Below are 25,140 nucleotides of genomic sequence, written 5' to 3' on the forward strand. Positions count from 1 at the left end.
TGTGGTAACAAACAGTTCAAGTGAAGCTGCAAAAGATCTGTAGGAAGCAAAGATGTTACTTGGGTAGTTAGCTCCACTGAGTTCTCTACTACTCTGGGTATATTGCAATCTATAAACAAGTAAGACTTCAGCTCTAAGCAGGCATCAAAGCATGACAATATCACACATTTCTTTATATTTGTTCAGGGTCAACAGTAACAGTTCCCAGCACATACAAAGTACATTTAAAAAAAGGGTATTATCTATGTCCTGAAAAAAAAAAAAAACAACACACAATTTCTCCCTATATTAAACAGTTCACTGCAGATGAGTAGGAGCTAGTCAGACTCAACACATTTCTTAATTATTCCTATTACTTCCTCCCCCAGTTCTGATACTAATCTTACAGTCTGGTGGACAATTTAATACCCACACATAGTCTACCTGCAGTATCCTCCAGAGAGCCGGCCCGCTCCAGAAACACAGGCTCAGAACAGCGATGAGTCTCCCTTCTCCTGCTGGTACACATCCTGCCATGCAGGTGGGCTCTTATCACTGAGACACACAATCTTCCCAGACACAGGAAGAAATGAATGACATGTTTGTGCAATGTTTCCTATAAGCCAAGTAGAAACATCAAGAACACAGCTCAGTACAGCCATAAGCTGCAGTGGTCACCAAGGAATTTTCACCCTGGTCACCTCTTACAGGCTGAGACCAGTAACACCAGCTTCCCCAACCAGTCACAGGTTATCTTGAGTTGGAATGGATCCATTGAACCCACCCAGCTCCTTTTCTGCACTAGAAAACTGTCTCGTCTTGCCCACTTGAGCCATTAGCCACAACAGCAGCACCCTCTTGGGTGCAGCAGTCCACCACAGACACATGTTCCAGTCCATCACAGTGTCCCCTTTGTGTGTATATATGCCTCTGGCACAGCTAGGCTGAAAGTGCAAGTCTCCACAAATGAACAATGAAGAAAAGGTAAGAACTGACAACAACCTTAATGCTGTGGGAATTTTATGCAATTTTTTTTGTTTTGTTTGTTAAGCTGGAATCTACAGCTAGATTTGCACATTTGCAGTAGTTGGAATTTATTTTAAGGGAAACCTATACAGCTCATGAATTATCTCTGAATTCAGCAATTTTTACAGCCAGGCTTATAATAATTGCTTTAAAGGTTATACAAGTTCAAAAATACCTTGACAAATCAGGGAGCTGCTTAAGAAAGTTTTTAAAAAGAAGAATATTAAAAATCAAAAACATCGCTCAGCAGCAGTGACCAAGTTTATTCAATGAGAAGAGACATCTTCCTAGGGATAAAACAATAAAGAATGTGACCATGAGAAACAAACTCCACGAAACAGGTGGAAGTAATTACTGAACTTTGAATACCAGCTTACATTTCCTTCTACGTAAAGTAATACTTACAACTTGAAATGAAATAACACTGCATTTATGTGAGTTCTTCTCAGTGTTGTATTTCAGAAGGGAGGTTCTGCCAGCCCAGTCTCGATTCCACATTGAAAAAAAAAAAAAAAAAGTCACAGTAGTGCCCAGGAGCCCCAATGGTCAGCAGCTTTCCTCACTGTGGTAGGAGCGTCAGTCAAGGTGCACCTTTTACCTACACGTAGCAAAGTATTATATGAGAGAGAACAGGCAGACACTGACACACAGCTGAAACACAAGGAAACAGATGACAAATGATCAACTAGGACCACTGTCCCTCAACCTGCTTCATTCTCTAAGACCAGACTAGCATTCTAAAACCTAAGTCCAACCTAACACTCCAAACATACTGCAAGAGATAACGTGGGGCCTGCTGATGAAACATGTCCTTGAAACTTACTTTATTCTTCAAGGACAGGTCTTGAGAAAACATACTGAAGCAAACTGTTCATCTGGCTAACATGGACATTATGAACAGAACCCCTTCTCCTGTTGCTGGTGAATCAGATCTCAAAAAAATGTCCCAAAAAATAAGAAAAAAAAATAATGGAGAAAAGCAGTCAAAAGAGAAACAACAGTAAGTTAGCCTCTAGGAGTAACTCAGAGATAAGACAAACCAAACAGAGGGAAGCAGTTCAAGTTACATTCTTACAGTGACAATAATGGAAGTAGAATTAGGTACAGCATTAATAGAAAAAAAATAGTTTTCCAAAGCACTGGTAGAGCAAACACTGTTGCCATAACCCTCTCACTCCCAGAAGCATGCTGATCTAATTTCTACAGTTAAATATTTACAGAGCAGTTTGTGTGCTTTCAGGAGCTTCAAGAACTGCTCACGGAATTCAGATGAGCAGATCTGTCTTCATGGTCCTCATAGAGGGTTTTCAGAGCCATCCACTTTCTTCACTGCTCCTTTAATACCTAGTTACCTATCAGGAAGCAAGAGGGAGGACAAGCCAGGAGCCAAGAGTGTCCATAGCACGAGCTAGAAAGTGACCACACCAACACTGTGGTGCTGCGAGGTTGCTGCGAGGTGCTGCCCTTGCACCAAACTGTTCTGATGCGCTCCTGTTGTCTATATGACTCTGAACCACTCCGTAAACCTCAGTTTTACTTCAGCTACATGTGACTGCAGGAACTGGCATTTAAGGGAGTCATCCATACATCTATACTACCACTAAATTTTTTCACCCTGTTTGTTTTATCCCTTTCACAGCCCTGACACTGAAGAAAATTACGTGTAAAAAATGAAAAACAGGCCTGGGAAAATATTACAGATCCATGCAAGGGGATCCTTCTCAGTACCAAGTAAGATAATATATTTTGGACATCCAACCTGTTCCTAAAGACCTTCAGCAATAGGAAACAGCACAGGTTCCAATAAAATCTGTTCTTCCCTATCAATACAACATTCTAAATCTGAAACTTCTTATTGTAGTCTCCCACTACTCAGCTTTAAAGAAGCTATAGATTCACATGCATGACAGTACCGTAAGTGCATGGTCAGTAAACACTGATCAGTAGATGCACAGTTAACACTTGCAGCGATATTATGGTTGCTCTATGTGCTTCAGCCCCATATAGTCTCCACGAACATATCTTAACAAAAATTAAGCATGTGTAATATTCAACAAGCTTGATTCTGATTTGTCCCTTAAGAGCAGTGACACAGTCACTTTAACTCAAAACTTCACCATTACAAAATTTCCAGTGTAGAAACACCCTGAATTGTCTAGTTTGCCTTTGTAAATAGACAGTACAAAGTCCATCAGTTCAGTTCTGTAGGAGGGACTGAAGAGTGTGAAATCAGGGTTTCTACCTAAAGTCTTCATTCTCCACAGATTTTCTCTTAAAGAAAACACGCAAACACCACGAAGTCTCATTCAGAATAAAATTCACTTTGGCATTATCAGCCAAAGGATACTGCTCACAGCAGAGAAAACAATTACTTTGTCAGAAAACCACGTTACACTGAAGAAATAGAGCAGTCTGAGCCTTGTAAAGCTGCCAGGTTGTGCGCTGATTGTCCCAAATGGTTTCAGAAAGAAGTTACCGTAAATTAAAAATATGCTTAGTCCTATGAAAGACACACTGTTTATTCAGAAACAGAATATCTTGACAATACTTCCATGAGCATACATGCAGATACAGACACTACATCTTAGTATTTTTTATTTTAAATTAGACTTATTATACGACTACATAAATAAAAAGATGGTGTTTATAATTTAAGAAATTACACAAAATCATACATCAGTAATATTTGCATTATTATTTCTGGTGTAAAATTCAAGACAAACAAAACAGTAAAAGTCTTCAATAAAAACAATTATTTTAATAAAATATGTTCAAATAAGAAGGAATAAAAATAGTCTTAGAAGGTCAAACTTACCCTGATGAGAGCAACACAATTATAGAAAAGAAACTTAAAGGATACAAACTGTCATACTGTTTTTTGGGTTACCTCAAGGGCTGAGCTCCCCAAAATAGTACCATAAATCTTACTTATTGCTCATTCCAGGCATAACCCAAACTAGTAGAGTGATTATTAACTACATTGCAGAAATCACAGTTTTCATTTATTTCATAGTTCTTGATTTTAATGGAATTGCTAAGACTAAAGAATGTAGGGCTGGATCACTAAGTTCTAAGGTGCTAAGGTTTAAATAATATTTTAAGCTAATTTGAATTTAAACGAAAAGGAAGTTTCCATCCCATGCTTCTCTCGAAAGGATTCATCTGTGCATAATGTATTAGTGACATTCTAAAACAAACAGGAGAAGTACTTCACTCTTAAGAGCGCAAGCTCTGTCTATAGCCAGTGTGAGAGTTTACCTCTTCTTAGTACTGTGCCATGGGAATCCTTCCTTTGGATTGACACATTCTAAAAAGAACTAATCCATATATTCCTTATGGTGGTCAGACAGTGTTTTTATTTTACAACACATAAAGCTCCAAAGAGCAAAGCCAACAGTTTTTGTTCTTCACTTTTCCATCTGGGTGTTAGATTTCTATCAATAATGAATTGCTCTTCCAACACAGCTATCAGAAAGATTCAATGCATTTTCTTGACAGAAATAAACTAAAACCCATAACTCCTTTGGGAGGTATTTAAGTGAGATTCTCCCAGTTGAAAGAAAACTGAGGCACAGTGCAGCTAAGTCTATGACATAGCTTAAACCAGTGTCCCTTCCCAGTATTTTATTCTCATCAGTAGCTTACACACAAAAATGGATGAAGTTACTGGAAGTAAACAAATGGATGTGTATACCTATCAAAACATATAAAATTCACCTGTAACAGCTCACATCATTCCACTGAAACGCTGGCCAAAGAAATGAAACAACAACAACAACAACGATAGTCCTGATAAATCCAGGAAGCCTGAAAGGAAGAACATTATGATCTCGGTTCTATAAAAATCTGATATGAATTCTTGTTGGATTTAACTCATTTTAGAGAACAGAATCTCACAGACCAAAAGAACAAACAAGCAAAATAGGAAAAATTAGATTGCCTGATAAAACTATTAGACTGAGCTTGATTCATTTAGTAATGGAGCAGATTTGAAAGCACTTACTATGCTGGCTGCAAAAACTCTGATGTGAATACAGCTTCAGCATAATCCTCACAAACATCCCGCAGCTCTGCTGCTACATCAAACAGGGCTTCGTCTGTTAGTTCCTCTGCAAGACTAAGGTACAAAGAAAGGGGAAAAAAAGAACAGGAAAAGGCTGAGGTCAGATTTTGAGCTTCACTAATTCATACCAGTGATATCAATGCTGTGATCTAAAAAGGCAAATACTGCTGCTTTTTTTTTTTTTTTCTTTCTACTGCCTAGTCTAAGAAAAGATTCTACTATCACAGAACAGTTGCGTTCTTTTAAGTGTTGTATAATAACCCAAATTAGAATCACAGAATCTTTAGAGTTGGAAAGGACCTTTAAAGGTTATCTAACCCAGCTTCCCTGCAACAAGCAGGGATCTCCAGCAAGAGATATTCTTATATCCACTGCCAGTACTTAAATGAGGTCTGGGAAAGAGTGGATCCTGGCTTCACTGCTCCCAGTCACTCAGGTGCACTGCTCGCACCAAAGCTTCCCTGGTTTGGCCCCACCCTCCCTCCAGATGCTCTGTTACTGTTTCAGACTGTGAGTGTACATTTCCACTGCACACAGCTTTCATGACGATCTGCTCCATGATCTTTCCTGGCACAGAAGACAGACTAATAGGTCAGTAGTTCCCAGGGTCATCCTTTTCATAGAATCATAGAATCACCAAGGTTGGAAAAGACCTAAAAGATCACCCAGTCCAACCGTCCACCTACCCCCAATAGCTCCCACTAAACCATGTCCCTCAACACAACATTCAGTCTTACAGAATCATAGAATCACCAAGGTTGGATTTTCACGCTTTTTAAAGATGGGTGTGATGTTGTCTTTTTTTTTTTTTCCCTCCCAGTCACCAGGGACTTCACCTGATTGCCACAACTTTTCAAATATCATTGAGTGGCTTACATAAACTAATTCTCTTAGGACACTGGGATGCAACACATGGGGACCCATAGACTTCTGGATGTTCAGCTTCCTTATGTGGTCATGAACTCGATCTTAACTTACTGTTACACTTACAGGACATGCTTCCCCAGTCCCCCCCTACAAAACCAAACATTTCAGGACTGTGTGGTGAGCAGTCATCAGGGAAGACCAAGGCAAAAAAGTTAAGTACCTCAGCCTTCTCCTTGCCTTTGTTACCAGCTTGCCTGTGTCACTCACTAGGAGGAGTACAGCCTCCCGGACTTTCTGGTTTAGGTATCTCAATTAGAAGTAGAAACCAGAAACCTTTCCTGTTCTTCTTGGCATCCTTGCTAAGTTTACTTCAAGCTGGGCCTTGGCTTTCCTGATGCCATTCCTACACAGTTTAGCAGCTTCCTTATACTCTTCTCACAATACCACCTGTCCCTGTTTCCACTGCCTGTGCATTTTCTTGCTCTTTGATTTGTCTAGCAGAACCCTGTTCAGCAATGTCAGTCTCCTCCCTTTCCTGATCTCCATTGCTTCCTTTTTCAAACTCTTACATACAAATTCTGCTATAGGAGTAATAATTAACATACTGTGGTGCTCATTCTGAGGCCACTGAAATAAATAGGAAGCATCTTACTGATTTTAGTTGCCACTGAATGCGGCCTTACAGAGAGTAATAAGGTTTAAGGAAAAATGAGATAAGTGGCCTCCAGACAACAGTGGACATAACAGAAAGGAAAACTAATAAACAATTGTTTTTAATGTTAAAATAACCTCTGTAAAGTTTATCTTCAGAATTTTGCAAGTATTCTAAATTATAATAAAGTTACTGTATCCAGGACTTTCCCAGCATAGCAAGGGACTGTTTCTTCTAAACATTTTTTTTTTTAAACACTTACTTTATATAGGAAGATTTATAATGCCCTCTTGTGGTAGGAATTAAGGACAGAAAAAAACACCTCATAGATTCACTACAAAAATACAGGTAGTTCACATACCTTTCAGCAATCTGCCATGGATTGAAGCTGCCTACTGCTTCATGGAAAATAAGGTTTAGGTGATGCTTGTACTTGCTGCTGTAATCCAGGATGCTCTGGAGCATACGCTTTGTAATTGAGAAAGAAATGTAGGACTTTTTCTGCACAGAATTCTGAGTCAAGGGCTGCAGAATGTTATTTCCAGTCAGCAATTTCTCCTGAGCTTCTTTGTTTTTGTTAGTGCCACTGGAAATACAAAATATTAAATTAAATCAGGATTATTAAGTTGTTTGGTTTTTTTTTTTGAAAGATCAGAAAATGACTTCAAACAGTAAGCATAATTCCCTCTAATACAAACACTGCAATGAATGTGCACAGCAGAAATGCACCACAGCTTTGTCGACAATCAAAGTATTCTACTTACTTGTCATCGAAAATTTTTTCAAATGAAATGTCAGTTTCCGATTGTATCTGTCTAGTTAACTTGGTTATCTGAATTGAATGAGGAGATGTAGGTAGTTGAGTTATTAATGCCATTTGTTGATCTAGAAGGAAAAAAACATTAAAATTTGTTTCTTTGGAAGAAAATAAAAAGCCTACAGTTAATGCAGTTAGGATCTCAAAAACTTTTGCTTCCTTCATAGGCATATCCTTCAGGTAGAAAAAGACAAGTACTAAAGCTGACAAATCCCTAAAAATGAAAATTCGAGCAAGGATATCCAGGAGCTCAGTGTATTGAAACTAAGCATTTCAGACATTCTTCCTTTAGTGTAAGTGCAGTTTGTTTTCCATCAGTGAATACTTCTCTAGAACAGACAAAAATATCACTCAAAAGTTAATGCAGTATATTAGAGCTTGGCAGTAAATCCAATAAATAGAAAAAATGAAACAAGATTTGGGGGAAGTTTTTATCTATCTTACTGATAGATTTCGTACGCATTTTCACTGAAGTTAGTATGTGACCAGATCCTCAACTTGGTAAATTGACGTAGCTTCATTGTTATATTTAATCAAACAGAAGGATAAAGAAAGAATACACTAAACACCGCAAGATTTAGACTTACAAATTCCCAGTCATGAAGAGCCCAACGGAAAAAAAAAAAAAAAAAAGTAGCTTCAGGAGATTTCAAACTTAGAAAATAAACTTACTTTCTTCTGAAGTAGATTCAAACAGCTCACAGATGAGCTGAATGTATGTACTCCAATTACAGACTACAGTGTAAAATCTTCACTGCACTAAAATCACTACCCACTATTTATAAGAAAATATCTAAGTTCAGGAATTACAAATGCCTTTAAAAGGATAACATTAAAAACTTAACACGTATTGACTGGTGGTATGTATTAAAGACTCCTATCCTTCAACTAAGTTACACTAGCAGTGCATCGCATGCAAATGTATACTCAACAAAGGCAAACTGAAAATAATGGTCTGTTCTCAGAATGGATCCTTCTTTTAGCACTGTATTTCATAGAATCATAGAATGTCCTCGGTTGAAAAGGACCACAATGATCAGTTTCAATCCCCCTGCGAAGTGCAGGGTCACCAACCAGCAGACCAGGCTGCCCAGAACCACATCCAGCCTGGCGTTGAATGCATCCAGGGATGGGGCATCCACAACCTCCTTGGGCAACCTGTTCCAGCGCTTCACCAGCCTGGGTGAAAAACTTCCTCCTAATATCTAACTTAAATCTCCCCTCAGTTTAAAACCATTCCCCTTGTTCTATCACTGCCCACCCTCATAAACAGCTGTTGCCCTTCCTGTTTACACACTCCCTTCAAATATTGGAAGGCCACAATGTCTCCCCAGAGCCTTCTCTTTTCCAAGAAAAACAAGCGTTTTTTCAGAAACATTCCTCTCAAAGGAGCACCTATAATCAAAAATGTTCTGTTGCATGAAAAAAAAACACAAATCATGGACTGAACAGGCAACTAGCCTGTAAAAAAAAAAAAAAAAAAAAAAAAGAAAAACTAACTTTTATTTCCTTGGGAACACAAGTAAACTGCCTCTAGGTTCTGCACCTACAAGAGACTTGTTTGCGAGAAATTACTCTGTAGCTACAACTGAGTATCCTCGTTTTCTGTGATTAACTTGGACTAGACTGATTCATGTTGCTTTATTGTCTCCCTGTTATACCTATGGCAGGCACAGACATCTCACCGGCCAGGCAGCTTTGGTAACGTGAGTGCCTCTAACTAACTGGTGAATGTTAACTTGCCTTTGTGTACTTTCTTTGGGATTTGGTAAACCTTATGCAGAAGCATTGACACTTTCTCATTACAACAGTAATATATGATCACATACAATCTCTTTGATTTCAATTCTCTGAATTCAAAAGACAGAGACGCCAAGAAAGTAAGTTGTACTGAAGAAACTACTTACCAATTTTATCCTCTTGGGCCCTGAATTCTGAATCACTGTACACAATCTGGGTGAATCTCCTGCATACAGTTTCCTGATATCTCTGTTTTTAAACAAATAAAAGTAATCAATTAACACATGCTTAACACTTATCACTTGGTAAGAAAGCAGGTCATGATCCTCCTTGTCAAAGCAGGATTATTTTGCAGGGTTAATGTAGTACTGAAAAGGAGTAAAAGGAGATGAAATTACAGATAATCATCTCATTTCAAAATCCTAGACTAGAAGATTCAACTAGTTGCCAGTACCATGGCAACTACTCCTATTTCAGATCAACAGCAGTTAGAAAAACAGCTGATGGGCTTTCCTGCCTTACCAACAAGGAATTCAAACATATGCCCAAGCACCTTTAATGGATATTGCATACTGTAAGCTTCATGCTTTCAGCTTACGAATTGATCTCAAGTAAACAGTGCTAAATTCAGTAGTTCTAATTCAGGATAAATGTAACTGAACAGAAAGGGTGTAGTAAGATTAGAAACAAACACTCTGGAAAAGCTTATTAAAGTTTAAAAAAGTAATGCATGGGGGGGGGAAAAAAAAAACAAAAAAAAACAAGCAAACTTAGGTCTGCCAATCCTAACGTTAGCAATAAAACCATGAGGTTAAATATCCTTCTGTTCTTACACAGTTTTGTGCTGGTAGGGGAGACTTGGAAGGAGTTTCCTATTTCATACCACGATCCAGTCTGATCTTGTTTTAAAGAATGCAGATACCTACTGGTATTATACTTATTGTCAGTAAACCAGAAATTAGCCCTATCAGACCAATGAATAGATTAAAAACTTACTTCAATTTCTTCCATTCTTTGCAACATTGTTTCCAGACTAGGACTGTCAGCCACAAACAGATTCTCAGCCTGAAGTCTCTCACACTGCTCCATATTCCAGAGTTCCTGAGCAGTATCTTCCAAAAGATCATCCAGTACCTTTTCACTCAGAATATCTGCACTTGCTGCAACCTGCCAAAAAAAGCAAAATAAACACAGTCAATGGGGGGGAGGAAAAAAAAAAAAAAAAAAAAAAAAAAGAGGGGAAAGAGAAGAAATAGAAAAACTTCAAGGGGAAAAAAAAAAAAAAAGATGCTTATACATCACATATTTCTTACAGCACCTGCTGGTAAGAAGCCAAATGTCATTACAACTTCTCAGTGAAAGCCCAAATAATTTTGTTTCTCTTCCACTCACTTAGTAAGCTAAATCAATAAAAACAGCTTGGTATATTCCTACCAATAAAAAACATTGAACATGGATGAAGCTCTCTACATAACTAAGTTTCTATGTTCTTAAACACAGGTTCAGAAATCACACAGGATTCAAGAGCAAGAAGCAAAGGCCCTCATATTACAAAACATGCATTTAACAGAACATACAGAAGTCTCACAGCAGCTGCCAAAATTAATGAATAAATATAGAAGAGTACAGAGAAAACCTAGGCCAAAGCTGTAGGTTTCAGTTGTGTCCAGTTTTACCAACTAGAATCACAGAATTGCTTAGGTTGATAGGAACCTTACAGATTACCTCATTCCAACTCTGCTAGGTGCACCCCCTCCAATTAGACTGCGTAGAGCCCCCCTTCCAGCCTGGCTTTGGACACCTCCAGGGTTAGGGCAGCCACAGCTTTTCTGGGCCTTTCTCTATCAGACAGGCTCACAGCCTTCTCAGTAAAGCATTTTTTAACATCTAACCTAAACTCCTCCCTTTTAGTTTAAAGCTATTTTCCCTTGCCCTGCTATTCCCCCCATGCCATGCTATGATATCTCTATTCATAGAATCAGCAAGGTTGGAAAAGCCCTCCAAGATCATCCAGTCTGATTATCCACCTACCATCAGTATTTCCCAATAAACTATATCCCTTAGTACAACATCTAAACATTTCTTGAACACATCTGGGGACAGTAACTCCATCACCCCCCTGGGCAGCCTGTTCCAGCGCCTGACCACTCTTTTGGAGAATAAATTTTTCCTGATATCCAACCTAAGTTGATTCTATGTGTGCTTTGGCACAACTTGCAGTCATTCCCTCTTGTCCCAGTGCTTACCCAGGAGAAGAGGCTGACCTCCATCTCGCCACAACCTCCTTTCAGGTAGGATGTAGAGAGCTATAAGGTATTATAAGCTATACAGTGTTGGAAAATGTTAAATTCAGAAAATCATCACTACTTTTCTAAACGCATTTTGCCACATGGCAGAGATTAAAAACTCAGCTTTTCTCTGTGACAAGTAGATAGAATATACCTTCTCAGCTGCGTGAGTTGAAAGCTGTCTTGTAATTGAAGGATCCTTCAAATGACAGTTTGCTTCCAAGGAAATATTCATCTGCTAATAAACCATAAATCCACTTAGAATAACAAACCTTCTGTATTATTAGTCATAATTACTAGCAGAGAAAATATAATACCACATTTAATGTCTCAGTATGTTATTAAAATAATCTTATCAAGTCCAGTTATGATTAGTGTAGAACAGTTCTGATTGTTCACTACTAAGAAAAGATGATTAAAAAAAAAACAAAAAAACAAGAATGCAGCTTTGCCAGCTTTGGTTACGATAACTTAAAGCCTACATACTGAAATGGAAATACACTTGTCAAGTATCCCAAAATGTACTGACTATATAAATCATTTGATACGTTTCTCCAAAAAACTCCTTACTTGTGCTACGTTGAAAACAAACATTATATTGACCATTTATAAATGTACCCCTCAAATACTGCCGTGAGCCTGACTGTACTACCTGTGCCCTATCCAATGGAAGTTCTAGGTGCTCACATACTGCTTCATCAACTTTGTCTGCACACTGAGGTGGAGAAGCAGCTTGCAACCTGGACATACGCACAAAATAAGAACAAATGACAATTTGTTAAAATTTAAAATTTGGCATAACAACAGTAATTAAAAAAAACAAAAATAAAAAAACATAAATCCACTTTTTGGGGAAGTGGAAAGTTGAGAAGCTTTTCATACTGCTGGTGGAGATAGCAGGAAGATTATATCAAGTTCTGGTACCACTTATTAGCTCTTCTGAGCAAGTAATTACCTTAACTTTTGTCCTTTTTTCATTTCTCTTCTGTTAAGATCAGTCAGAACTTTCGTTCTTCTTGAAGCTTCTGCTTCATGCCATGCTAGTCTTCAAATATAAGACAATCACATAAGGAGAATTACACAACGCTCATTATAAGAACTGGAGAATAAAATAACTGGATTCTGAATATTAGTTTATGAAAATTTTGAGAACATTTATAGAGAAAATTAATATTGGCTTCAATATCATATAAGCCAGGAAATTCATCTGAGAACCAGCGATCTTCAATCATCCCTACACTACTGGTGAAAAGACAACTTCATGGCTATCTGCAAATACTGCCTAGATAGACAAGCTCCTCATCAACACACAGTCTACTTCAGATCCAGCAGCTGAATCTTCTGGTTCAACTGCCAGAAAGAGCACGGGAAACTAAATGTGGGGAACCCAAGTCTCCAGAATACTGAATATATTTTTTTCATAAACAAGCCTAGACCATATTACAGACAAGGAAAAAAATACATATTTTCTCCTTTTGGAACCAAGAGATCACATTTGTATTCTCACTGCAGTGCTGAGATAATAGGTTAACTACATTTGGAAAACATAAAATATTTAGATGGAAAAATGAATGAGGGACATACCAACAAATTGCACTTAAGAAATGGAGAGGAACTAATTAACAAAGTTAATATGAGAAAGAATGAAATCTTAGGAAAAGGAAGGAATACATATTACCTCACTGCTGCAATTCTAATAGTTCAAAACAACTTCTATGAAATAGCAAGCTTTCCCCAGACAAAACCTAGAGCACTGTGTGTAGTTTTGAGTCCCGCAATGTAAAGATGTAAAGCTATTAGAGTGTAACCAAGGGAGGGCTATGAAATGGAATAGGCAAGGCACATGAGGAGAGGCTGAGGCCTCTCTGGTTTATTCAGCCTAGAGGAGGGGAGGCCTCATGGTGGCCTATAGCTCGTCACAGGGAACAGGGGGGCAGTGCTGAGCTCTGGAAACACTGACAGGGTCTGAAAGAGCAGCATGGAGCTGCAATGTGGGAACGTCAGGTGGGGGGGTCAGGAAATGATTCTGTGGGCATGAAACAGGCACCCTATAGCAGTGGGCACAGCCTTGAGCTGCTAGAGCTCAAGGAGCATTCGGACACCACTCTCAGACAGAGTTTGAGTGGTCCTGTGTGGAGCCAGTCATTGGATGTGATGGTCCATGTGCATGTGCATTTCAGCACAGAATAATCTATGATTATGTGATTAATATGACAGAACTACTTCCTCCAGAGAATGCACCAATACAAACTCTTCATTTAGATAAGTAATTTCACAACACTTGAAGGAACATACTATTGTTATTTTTCCGCTGCCCATTTGAATTGAAATTAGCTGAGGAGTTTCAAAAACCATTATGGCAGGACTGACAGACACAAATAGCATAATAACAGATTAGTTAAATAAACTTAAAAATTTAATCAGAGCACCAGCATGGCTAGTGAATGTCCATTCTGCATGCTATGTAGCCTGTCAGTGCTTTGCAGTTTTGGCCTGCGACTTCCAGATGATATTCATATATGACCCAGGAAAAACATAGAGGAATGCTTTTTTCCCCATGCTCTGCGAATGAGGCCACTTTATTATGAGTGAGAAAAAAAAAAAAAATACAAATACCCACTTGTGAGCTGTGCTATGCCACTTTTGCCTCCGTAATATGAGAGGCAGGCCCAACCCATCCTATTTACTAGTACAGATACAGTACTGCTTCCACAGAAAAGTTAGGTGAACACTGGATCCACTAGACTATGAACATACCGTTTAGGTGAAGCAGGAGGTAACGCAGAGTTTGAAGGCACCCAGGGTATGCTGCTCTCCTTAACAAATCGTTTGTTCTCTTTTAACTGAAAAGCTATAGTTGTTTCTTGAAATCGAGCATGCTTTCCTAGAGGCTGCACCTGCCTTGGTTTCAGAGATTTAGGCATGCCCTTAAAATTAACACAATTACATTAAAAACATGCATCTCCATTGCTTAATTTTGAAAGTATTTTGTATTCTGCTTTAGAATTTGTTTGGAAGTCATGTCTCTTTACAGTGCACAGCTGACACACGTGGAGGATTTAGAACTCGTTTAAAGACAAGTACAACTGTGCCATAACAAAACGTGCTTAAATTTTGCTATTACAATTTTTGCAAGCACTTCTAAGGATAATGCTCTATTTGGCCATTAAACTGTGAGGTCCACTCCAGAATTAATGATTGTTGATAAGCAACAACACAAGTTTCAGAAAACAACTGATAAAATATAACCATCAGAAATAATGGAGACAAATAACATTGCTTATTTGCCTATGCTTCTAAACTCAGAAGAAAAAATATATTTGAGTACAAAGTCTGAAAGTGCCTTACACTAATAACAAATCCCAGAGGACAAGATGAAGAGAGCATGAATTCTTTTACAACTTGCATACCTGCGATTCTGCAGATAATAACATGTCTTTCTTCTTTAAAGAGCCACTTTGAAGGATAGGATCTTTTTTTACAGCTCTAGATCTCACTAGTGCCTCTAGGCTTCCCTGTAAAACAGTATTTCTTTGTGGAGCAGGAAGATCATTTGCGTCCTGGAATTTATCATGCAACATATGAGTGTGATCGTTCATCTTCTGAACTGCTGAAATTTTTGCAACGTATTGATGTTTATCTGTATCAAAAATAAGTAAGAAATCTTCAGCTGTAAGTTCAAAGGGGCAAGAATCATCTTAATGTCTATATCCAACTTTCCTGTTGTGGTAGATATACCCAACCACAACATTTAAAGCTCTACCATAATACAAAAATATCAAAATTAAAAACAAAACAAAAAACAACCCTCATATTCCCTGATAAGCATTAAAGTAACTGTCTTTGCTAGAGTGATTAATCGAAGAATAAATATATAAGAAAACACATTCTCCATTTACATATGAACGTATATACATACACAAAAACACTGACACATACACAGTCGTGTAGTAAGCAATAATAGATTTCATGAGGTGGCAAAATATTGTAGACATCAACTATTTCAAAACACACTAGGAAAGAAAGTATTTTTCATGTATAAGGTAGATGAAGAAGAGAAGTAATTCCCAAAGGTTGCATCTCAATCTCTGGCAGTGGAAAACAGACTTCAGTGTAACTGTTAGTTAATGTGCCTCCAGGTACTGAGACTGTGATTGGGGTGCAGAAGAAATGAATGGATTGTCAAGAACAAAAGCCACATCACTCAATCTTTCAAAAGCAGAGAAACTACCCAAACTAAGGAAATTCTGAGCCAAAGCTTTAGTACATCTTTTCACTCCAAATGGTTCTTCTACAAAACAACTTTGCTGGAGACTTGCTAACAAACAATGACTGCATTTCAAGAGAATATGTTCATATAGTGTTTTCAACATAAACATATGATATATTCTGTGTGCACCATTAAAACTAATTTGTAAAGCATCATTTAGGTATACACTGTAGAAAAGCAATCCAAGCATAGCTCACTGTAAAGGAGCTAGACAAAAATAAAAACATGATGATGATGATAATATGAAGAGGTATATAAACCTGCAAGTTAATCACCTAACAGTAGCTGCTAGGGAAAAAAAAAACAACACTAAAAGTATAACAAAGCTAAATGAATCTGATGACTGATATGGGCTGTTGCACACTTCTGCCCAGCAATATGTAACACACTAAAAAACTGAACTGCAGAGTGCAAGTTAACTAACAATTTAGTAATAAAATACAAACCAATCAAGAGACCTCTGGCAGCTGGAGATTTTCTGGGTCCTTGTCTACGTTGTTTTTTTAAGATGAGAGGCTTATTTTCTCCTTTTGGAGTTATTAGCTGCTTTCTGGCTGGAAACGTCACAGTGTTCACTGAAGATTCGCCATGTGATGCTGAAAGACATTCCTTCACTTTTTTGGGAGTTTGCTTCTTTTCCAACAATGAAATCAGATCCTGCATCAGATATTGACAATTTTAATTACTTTCTCAGTAAACAGGACGTAATAAAGAAAAACAAATTCAAGATATTCTGAGTAACTGGAACTATTTAATGTGGCTTTGTTTTTTTTTGGTTTTGTTTTTTTTTTTGTTTGTTTGTTTTTGTTTCGTTTTTGGTTGGTTGGTTGTTTTTTTGTTTGTCCTGACAGCTTGCTCATGCAGAAGCACCTTTGTTTGACTAACTTAATAATATAAGAAGAGGTCTGCATGTTTTTAAATTTACAACTGACTAGAAAATTATCCACTTAAAGCACATTAAAAAATAAATTGACACAAAATCTACAAATGACTAAGATAAGACAAACATTTTCCATTGAGAAATACAATGTTAATTCTACCTCCATTCCTATTCTGATGCAACCAGTGTTAAAGTGGTCATAAGCATTATGGTTCAGAACAACGAAAACACAGCTCTTACATTTAGAATAATATTTTAAGGTAAATAAAATATCTTGCAGCTATTGGATCAGCTGTTTTTATTTGAAATAATTAAATACTGATTGCAGAATAGTTCAGGCTATGTAGGTTATTACTTTAAAAATAATGTAGCTAGAAACTACAGCAGGAAATGTGAATCAGAACTTTTGTACTATATCAACAGATGTCATAGAACATCAGATATTACTAACAAAATTCATTTGAAAGGCAGAGAGCTTTAAATTGTAGCTACCACCTACACAATTCTGCACCCACCATTGTATGTGAGGCAGAAAGACTCACTTAGTACTGATGACTAAAGGATGCACAGCAGAACAATATTTAATACTTAACCAACATATCAAATGCAATTCTTTCAACCTTGAAAACGGGAAATGAATCAACAACTTGTGTTCTGTTACCACTATCACTACCAGTCCTTATCCTACCAGGATAGTGAATAATGACAAGAACATCATCATCATCACAGACCGCAGCAGTCTGTCCTGTGAACAGGATGCAACTTGTTTAGACTACTCTTATTTATGAACATTAGAAGCACATCTATTGGAAAATATGGCCTTTTAATTAAAAAAAAAAAAGTTAAATATTCTGCAAAACAAAACAATTATTCCTACCTCAACTTGCATCAAAATATCTATTATAACATCAGAAGTTGAAGAATCTAGTTCAAGTTTGGCAGAACAGAGTGACAGCTGTCGAATAAGGCTGCCCAGCTCCTTGTAGCAGGTAGGAACCCATTGCCCTGTTTGATCAGTAAACTGGTTGGCGAATGCCTGCAAGGCTCGTATAGCTCCTCTATGTGCTGCTGCCAATTTGGACACTGCTCGAGACTGGAAAAATGAAACATATATACTTTAGTACCTCTAGTTTCTGTAAGTATTGACGCTACCCACAGAATTGTTACCAACATTTCATGTATAAACACTCAAGGTTTAGAATAATTCAGATGGAGATGAGGCCACTTTTCAGGGAAAACAAAACATTCATTTAAGAAGTCTTCTAAAGGTACTACACAACACTGCACATTCAATGTTAGATTCAGCTAAAAAACAGCATAGTGTTATAACTGTGCTGTAACTCCTGGTATTTCTACTGCTTTATACCTATGAAGTCATGGGGCTGATCCCAATGTACAAAAAACATGACTGTAGGACATTCTCCATCCCCCAGCATCTGTTTTCTTCTTGAAAAGAAAATACAAGTGATGGATAGAAAAGCACATGAGAATATTGAGTCAATACTGGCCAAACAGTACCAATTATCACAGCATTATCTTTCTGAAAGATCATGGACTAACGTGAAAATCAGAAAGAATGGCTACGACTGAGTGACGTGAATAGGAAATTAAAAACAATAAATCAAGAGTAGAACAGAGTGCTATTCAGAAAAGTGGAACGAAGTAGAAACCACCTAAAAGCAGGCCAGCAGTCTTTTCCACACCAGTACTGTAGGCAAATCTTAGGACTTAGAAGAAGATGGAAGGAACAAAGGCAGCAAGAGACCAAATGAAATATATTTCTGTGCAATAATTTCCATCTTACCTTTTTAGTATGTTTGATTTTATAAGGACTCAGTTTTTCTAAATCATCCTGAATTTTTTTCACCTGTTCATCAAGAGGGGGAGCAGGGAAAATGAGTTAGAATTAGCTCCATGTCTATAAATGAACAATGTTTTCACTGTAACATCTGAGTGAAAGATTTTTCCCTCCCTCAACAGTGATGCTCGTATCTCTAAAACCACTCATAAGTGAAATCGGTCACACCACTCAGATCCAAACTAGAATGTCATGGAAATTCAGACATGTTTCCATTAATCTGGATTGTTTCAGTTCACTTCTGTCAAATTTATCACAATAAACATCCCAACTTGAAATGCTAGTTGTACCTGTTGCTGGAGTACATACAGCATCTGAGCCGATCGCGCAGCTTGCTTCTGCCTTTGAGTGCAAACTTGTTGCTGTTCATCAGCATCTAAGTTTTCTTCATCTCTCTCTGAGAAGCATGAAATATTAAGTTTTATGTCTTAATTTAACATGTGAAAATCTTGTTTAAGCCAAATGAACAAATATAATTTAGCAATAAGAATCTTTTATGCAGAGCATCCTGGGGCAGTAATGAAAACTAGCTACTTCAACTCTACATTATGTATCTGCTTAATATTTGACTAAATACTTTTACACACACCTTTTCAGATACAGTTCACAAAACTACTCATGACTCCTTAATCTCACAACAAACTTGCAAGTAAAACGCTCCAAGTTAGAAATAAATTTAAACCTCCAGGTAGTTATAATAAAGGGACCAATGCAATGTTATGAGTCTGGCTGGGATGAGTTTACTTTTTTCACAGTAACATGTACAGAGCTGTTTTGGATTTATAACTTAAAACATGGCTGATAACACATCCAAGTTTTGTCTTTTGCTGTGGAGCTGGTGCACAGTTTCATGTTTCAGAGTTTCAACTATGTCCCCTGTGTGAGTAGGCAGGGGGTATGCAAGAAGTTGTGAGGGCTCACAGATGGGACAGCTGAACCAAACCAAAAAAAAAAAAAAAAAAAGGGGATATCCCATGCTGTATAACAGCATGCTCAGCAATAAAAAAAAAAAAAGAGTTTTGGGTGAAGGGAGAAACATAGCCATTACCCAGAGATTGGCTGGGCACTGGACTACTTGTGAGAGATAGCATGTGATCACCACTGCATCATCTTTGTTTTTCAATTTTCCCTTCCCTTACTAAGCCACCTATTTCCCAACTCATAAGTTTTCTTGCTTTTGCTCTTCCTGTTCTCTCCTCTGTTCTGCCAGAGGAGACGATAAGCTTAAGCAGCTCTGTGGTGTTTTCATATTTAGACCAACACAGTGTCAGAAAGGACATTAATCATTACACCACACACCTAGAAGCTAGGTAAGTCAGTTGACTCTTTTCACAGCTAAGAATGTGGTTAATCATTGTATTGCATTTTGCAGTCAGAAGCTTGAGCTAATACGTCTACACCAATATTAGGTTATTAAATAGACTGCCACTAATTTACTGCCATTTCAAGCTGAACTGGAACTCACTACAAATACTCAAAGATATTAAACCCTGTTATTATCTGTCCTAGCTAACTATTCCAGTTGTTCTTCCTATTCTCAAAAATCTAGAATGAATCTGATTTTAATCCAAGACAAAAAACAAAAGACAAAAACAATGAGTAGAAAAAAGAACAAATCAACAAACTCTCATGCATTTACATACAATAATTATTGTTCAGTCTTACACCTTTTTTAGTTAGGTCTTCAATTTTCTGGACACAACTTCTTAATTCTTTTTGCAGCCGTTGGATTTCAATAATATTTTTATTTTCCTTTATTTTAACGGTTGTCTTGGGGTCTGGTCTTGTATTATGGGTGAGCGAAGAGCCTAAAACAGCTGGTATTAGCATTCCCTCATTTGGTGTGTAGAGATATACTTTTGTACCAGAGGTGGTAGTCTTCATTTTGGAAGGCTCAACAAGTTTCTGGTGATATTTCAGCTGAGTTTGAGACTCAAGCCCAATTTTCTTTTCCAGACTTTCAGACACTTTGTTTATCTGCTCTTGTGACTTCTGGGCTAACAATGATTTATTGACAGCATCTCCAAACACCTGTTGTTTCACTTGCTCTTCAAGATGCCTTCGTTTTATGTCCCTTTTAGCTAGATGAATAGCCAATTTTAGTCTCTCTTCAGATATCACTGAAAACATACCAGAGCTTCTTATACTGGGGTCATCACTTCCACCTAGATTTCTCTGATCATTAGATGACTTCAGTTTTTCTATTATAATTGGATGGGGGTTAGAGAATCTGAGAGATAAGTTTTCCGGAACTGCTGGAACATTCCTATTAAACTGGAGCTGTTTTAAAGTGTAAACAGAAATTGATGTTACACACAACCATTTATGTGAATGAGGCACCTCTAGTGCACAACACTAAGGAAAGCAAAGCCTCTTTCATATCACAATACTGTGTAATCAATGAACATACAGATGTTATAATTATGAAATACACAAGAGAGTTTGGCTAAGCAGGTTATCATACCAAAGAGAAAAGAGAGAGTGCTTACCCTCATCCTAGACCCACTGCAAAACTCCAAAGGAGGGATCTCCAGAAGAGATCCTTTCCCAGTGGCAGTCAGCTCTTAAATGGGTCTAGGAGAAGTGCAGCCAGGCTCCACCCCTTCCAGCAGCACAGGTGAATTGCCTTCACCTGTGCTCCCAGGGCTGACTCATTGCTTGCCTCAGGTGGTCAATCAGAGGTTCAGGCCATGATTCAGCATTCTGTCACTATGGTACTTCTCCAGCACATGCAAGAATTCCCTCCACTCAGATAAACGTCAGTATTCAAAATGACCTTGAATTACGCATATGGGTATTCTTGTAAATAACACTGCATACATATTTACACCTTTGGGTAGGCACCCACAGTGAAAAATCTGCTCCAAAATGACAATGTAACAGACAATACCATTGCAAAGACTTTAAAGAATTCTAGCAATGAAATTAATAAGTTGTAATGACAATATAAAAAGGTATTATTTGTATCATATGAGAAGCAGAGTTACAAAGGTAACAGATACATGATGAAGGATAAATGGAAAACTAAAATGCAGTAACAGAATGAAGTTTCTACGTTCAGTGACTATGTGGTAAAGTAAGAGGCTAAGACAGACAAACAGTATTTATAGGTGCAGTTTCAGTTCCATGCAGGGAAAAAAAAAACCAAAAAGGGTTAAGATTATGAGTGACAGTGTTGTGAAAGCAAGTATGAAGATCTCACATTCATGAGTGGCCTATATCAGGAAATGGGTCTCACTCATCTTTTTGTAGTGATCACAAATGAAAACCACTTCAGCACTGCTGAAATATTCAAACAATACCTGTGTTCGTAAAGAATTTGCTTCATTCCTGTACAGCTGGGTAGTGGGTGTAAATGGAACACCAGACAAAGGTGGCTTGCTTGGTCCCATCACGTTGACCCGATGCTGAAAATAGTTACTTTAACATACATTATTATAGTTATTAACAGTTATTATAATCATACTATTGCTATGCTCATGCTATTTCTATCTCTGAAAAGGAATCTTAAGTGCATAACAAATAGAGAACCAACCTGAGGAAGCACACAGGAACAGGAAATAGATCAAGTGTCTTTATACAGGCAGCGTGCAAAATGGGAAGTACGTTCCTGCTACTTAACGCAACATTTACTGTTTACATCCTTCTTTTACACACTCCCAGAAACACCGAGGAGCTCCGCCACAGGCCGTGAGGCTCACGTTACGGCCCCTCGGAACACTACAGGACTTCCATAGCCGTCACCTACCTACAGGGGAACGGCGTACTGCAGAAGTGTGAGAACAGAGTAGGGCAGCGCTCAGGGAAGCAAGCTCGTGCCTTATCGCCAAAGGAATGTCGATCACCGGGGGTTCTTCAAATAGAAGAGTTTGAAATATAAGCTACGTGTCGAGAGAGTCAGAAAATTATCTCTCTCGCATTTGACCTTGGGAATTAAAAACCGAAGCTACTGCTTCTTTAGCAGCCGAATCGGGACTTTGCCGCCGCTCCTCAGCTCGGCCCGCCCCGCCCGTCGCCGCCGTCGCCCCCGCGCTCACCGACCCGCGCCCGCCCGAGGCCAGAAGGGCAGCGGAAAGCCGCGAGTTGCGCCCGGCGACCCGAACCCCGCCGGGGCGACCCGCAGCAGGCCGCTCTTCAGGCACCGGCAGGAAGCCGCGACCACCCGCGCGCCCTGCAGGAGCCCGGCCCGGCCCGCTGGGCGGAGCGGTTCAAACTCGCTGCGGGCGACCGCCGCCGCCGAGGCTGTCGGGAAGCAGCGCGGCGCCGCAGTGCGGTATCCGGGACGGGGCCGCGCCTTCCCGCCCTCGGTTGCCGCTTCCCGCAGGCGCCATGGGCTGGGAGGAGAAGCAGGTCCGCGGGTACGGCGAATTCGTGCAGACGGCGCAGCGCTACCACGGCCGGCCGATCTTCGCGCTCTTCTGCGGCGACAAGGATGCCGAGGGCCGGAGCTGGTGCCCGGACTGCGTGACTGGTGAGGCCCGGGGAGGTGCGGAGGCTCCGCCAGGAACTCCGGCCGCCTCCTCTCGGCCCGCGTGGCGCCGGCGCAAGGCGCTCTCGTTGGTCTGAGGCGGGCGGAGCGGCGCCGGGCGGCCTCGTGGGGGACGCGGCGGGCACTCCGGGCGGTCGCGGCGCGGAGGCCGAACCTCTTAGCGCGCGGACGGGCGCGGACTGCCGTCTCCGCTGCGGTTACCCTTGTCCTTAATCCGGCCGCCGCTGTAGGCCGCTGTGGCCGGGAGCTGCCGCAGCTGCTGCAGTGCCGAGCCGCCCGCACGTGGGATGTAACGCCGGTCAGCAGAGGCTGGCACAGAGGATGGTTTTTCTGTCTCAGCAAAGAATTCGATGTAAATCTTGCATGAATCTACTTCTGTTTTGCCTAACAAAAGGCAGAAATAACTTACCCGTGTTCGGGAATGGAATACGAAGGCAGGTCCTCAGAATGCGTCACACTGAACTTTCAGGATCGTATCTGCCGGATTACGCAGGGCAGCAGCTTGCCGCTGTTCTGCTCGGTCTCCTCCAGTCAGCAGACCGCATGTTCTGACTTAGAGCAGCAGTTGGGCTTCGTGCGAAGGCCGGTCCCTTTAACATTGACAGTATGCATTCTGCAGTGCTTATGGATGACCACGTGAAACAGCATAGATCTCTGCCCGAAGCAGACAGTGTTAGATAGCAGCACTGCTGGTCAGACTAAATGCTCGTGATACTGTAGCATGGTGTATTAACACTGAGAAATTACTCTCTAGCTGAACCAGTTGTGAGGAACGAACTTCATAACATGCCTGATGAATCAGTGTTCATCTACTGTCTTGTTGGAGACAGAGCCTAGTAAGTAACTGTTTTAATGCAAACAAACATTTCTTAGCTCTTCCTGGCCTGGAAGTTAACTAACCTCTTGGTACTAACAACTGAATTAGTTCTGTGAATGTAGAGGTCTACAGTTCCCTTAAGTGGACTACTTGCATGTTCTAACAAGGAGATGGGGAGGTGGGAGGCAGAATCATCCCTTTGAAAGAATTTTAACAGTCGAATTTCAAACTGTATTTTTACAAGTTCTGTGTAACTACACTCTTTGCTAACAGCTGGAAAGATCCTAACAATGAATTCAGGAAGAATCTGAAACTAACAGGAGTGCCTACACTACTTAAATACGGAACAGTAAGTCATTTATTGTATGCTGTGGGTCTACATGTTTTCTGATACCTTCTCTTGTTTCAGGAGAATGGACAGTGTGGGACACCTTTCCACTCTTATCCATGCACTTTTCCTAGTTCAGATTAGTTTTCTCTCAGGGAACTACCTCCCTCCTGTAGAACGTTCTCTGTAATGAACTTATCAAATAAAATACATACACTTAACACATCTTGTTTGAGGGGTAGGCTAAGTACTTAGCAACATGTTGTCAGTTTTCTGACTTACAGCTTCTCAAGTATTAAGAACTCCAAATGCTGGGTTATAGGAGTATAGTAGGATTGTGTGTAGCATACTCCTAATTCAGACAGACTACAGCTCTCACTCTTGTGTACTCTCCTATGTAACAAAAACATTTACATACCACACCAAGTTTTAACTTGGACCCACTATTTAAATCAACAGTTACTTTTGTAGGAATGCTTCAAAGAACAGAAAACGCACACAGGCATTTTTCATCTATCCTTACACTGCTTTTTCTGCTCCACACACCAACTCCCACTTGCCATCTAGCAATAATGGTTGCTGTAGTATGGCTAATACTATTAGGTGCAAATAGCTCTAGTCTAGAACAGATTTGTTAATTACTCCTAAAAACATCTTTTCTTTCAGCCTCAGAAGTTGGTTGAAGAAGAATGTTTTAAAGCAGATCTTGTGCGTATGTTGTTTACTGAAGATTAAATCGTCCAGTAGTCAATCATTTATGAAGATGTTTGTCTTGTTAATTGCATTGCTCTTTCCTGGAATCCTCACTTTTTTTTTCCCCCCCAAACTGTCATGGTAAATTACTTTTGTCTGAATGTCATTAAATTCTAGGTTCAAACCTTTTCACTGAAGTCTTGCAACAAAAAAGTTTTCTTTTCTTCGTTGAAATAAATTTTAGTCTGCCAAGTCTCTTTACAAAGAAGCCAAGCTCAAAATGCAAACCAAGGTGGTAGCCTACTTTTACTTAACAGTAATACTTAATTACTAAGTTAGACCTTTTAATAGTGAATGAGGGGGAGGTGGAGAA

The 25,140-nt window shown here is 39.3% G+C and overlaps 2 protein-coding genes across 9 annotated transcripts; one reads left to right on the forward strand and one right to left on the reverse strand.

Annotated features, from left to right (window-relative positions):
- Window positions 1-1,482: 1,482 nt before the first annotated feature.
- KIAA0753 (KIAA0753 ortholog) lies at window positions 1,483-22,573 on the reverse strand. 8 transcript variants are annotated; one of them, XM_048967006.1, is made up of 18 exons: window positions 22,478-22,573; window positions 22,189-22,293; window positions 21,743-21,860; window positions 20,108-20,720; window positions 18,731-18,837; window positions 18,387-18,449; window positions 17,460-17,675; window positions 16,149-16,359; window positions 14,843-15,072; window positions 14,190-14,359; window positions 12,388-12,477; window positions 12,085-12,172; window positions 11,587-11,670; window positions 10,141-10,311; window positions 9,312-9,393; window positions 7,352-7,472; window positions 6,949-7,173; window positions 1,631-5,122 (listed from the first exon to the last, which is right to left on the reverse strand). In XM_048967006.1, exons 3-18 carry the CDS (start codon window positions 21,830-21,832, stop codon window positions 5,008-5,010), a joined length of 2,676 nt encoding a protein of 891 aa, XP_048822963.1. In that variant the 5' UTR covers window positions 21,833-21,860; window positions 22,189-22,293; window positions 22,478-22,573; the 3' UTR covers window positions 1,631-5,007. The 8 variants fall into 8 exon arrangements, with proteins under 8 accessions (XP_048822956.1, XP_048822963.1, XP_048822959.1 ...); XM_048966999.1 differs by lacking the exon at window positions 22,478-22,573 and adding an exon at window positions 1,483-1,603 and having other exon boundaries at window positions 5,009-5,122; window positions 21,743-22,469; XM_048967002.1 differs by lacking the exon at window positions 22,478-22,573 and having other exon boundaries at window positions 1,632-5,122; window positions 21,743-21,847; window positions 22,189-22,469.
- Window positions 22,574-22,657: 84 nt separating this feature from the next.
- TXNDC17 (thioredoxin domain containing 17) lies at window positions 22,658-24,964 on the forward strand. Its single transcript, XM_048967016.1, has 4 exons — window positions 22,658-22,911; window positions 23,684-23,765; window positions 24,020-24,095; window positions 24,741-24,964. Exons 1-4 carry the CDS (start codon window positions 22,770-22,772, stop codon window positions 24,807-24,809), a joined length of 369 nt encoding a protein of 122 aa, XP_048822973.1. The 5' UTR covers window positions 22,658-22,769; the 3' UTR covers window positions 24,810-24,964.
- Window positions 24,965-25,140: the final 176 nt, after the last annotated feature.

Source organism: Lagopus muta, chromosome 20, assembly GCF_023343835.1.
Source record: "Lagopus muta isolate bLagMut1 chromosome 20, bLagMut1 primary, whole genome shotgun sequence".
Classification (NCBI taxonomy): domain Eukaryota; kingdom Metazoa; phylum Chordata; class Aves; order Galliformes; family Phasianidae; genus Lagopus; species Lagopus muta.

Coding starts and splice junctions, on each gene's coding strand:
- KIAA0753 (XM_048966999.1), bottom strand. CDS start 21,832: ATGGGACCAAGCAAGCCACCTTTGTCTGGTGTTCCATTTACACCCACT. Junction 15,073..16,148: donor TGCCAGAGGTCTCTTGATTG/GTTTGTATTTTA, acceptor TTTTTGATACAG/ATAAACATCAATACGTTGCA. Junction 7,473..9,311: donor GGCCCAAGAGGATAAAATTG/GTAAGTAGTTTC, acceptor TTTTCCTTCTAG/ATCAACAAATGGCATTAATA.
- TXNDC17 (XM_048967016.1), top strand. CDS start 22,770: ATGGGCTGGGAGGAGAAGCAGGTCCGCGGGTACGGCGAATTCGTGCAG. Junction 22,912..23,683: donor GTGCCCGGACTGCGTGACTG/GTGAGGCCCGGG, acceptor ATTACTCTCTAG/CTGAACCAGTTGTGAGGAAC. Junction 24,096..24,740: donor CACTACTTAAATACGGAACA/GTAAGTCATTTA, acceptor CTTTTCTTTCAG/CCTCAGAAGTTGGTTGAAGA.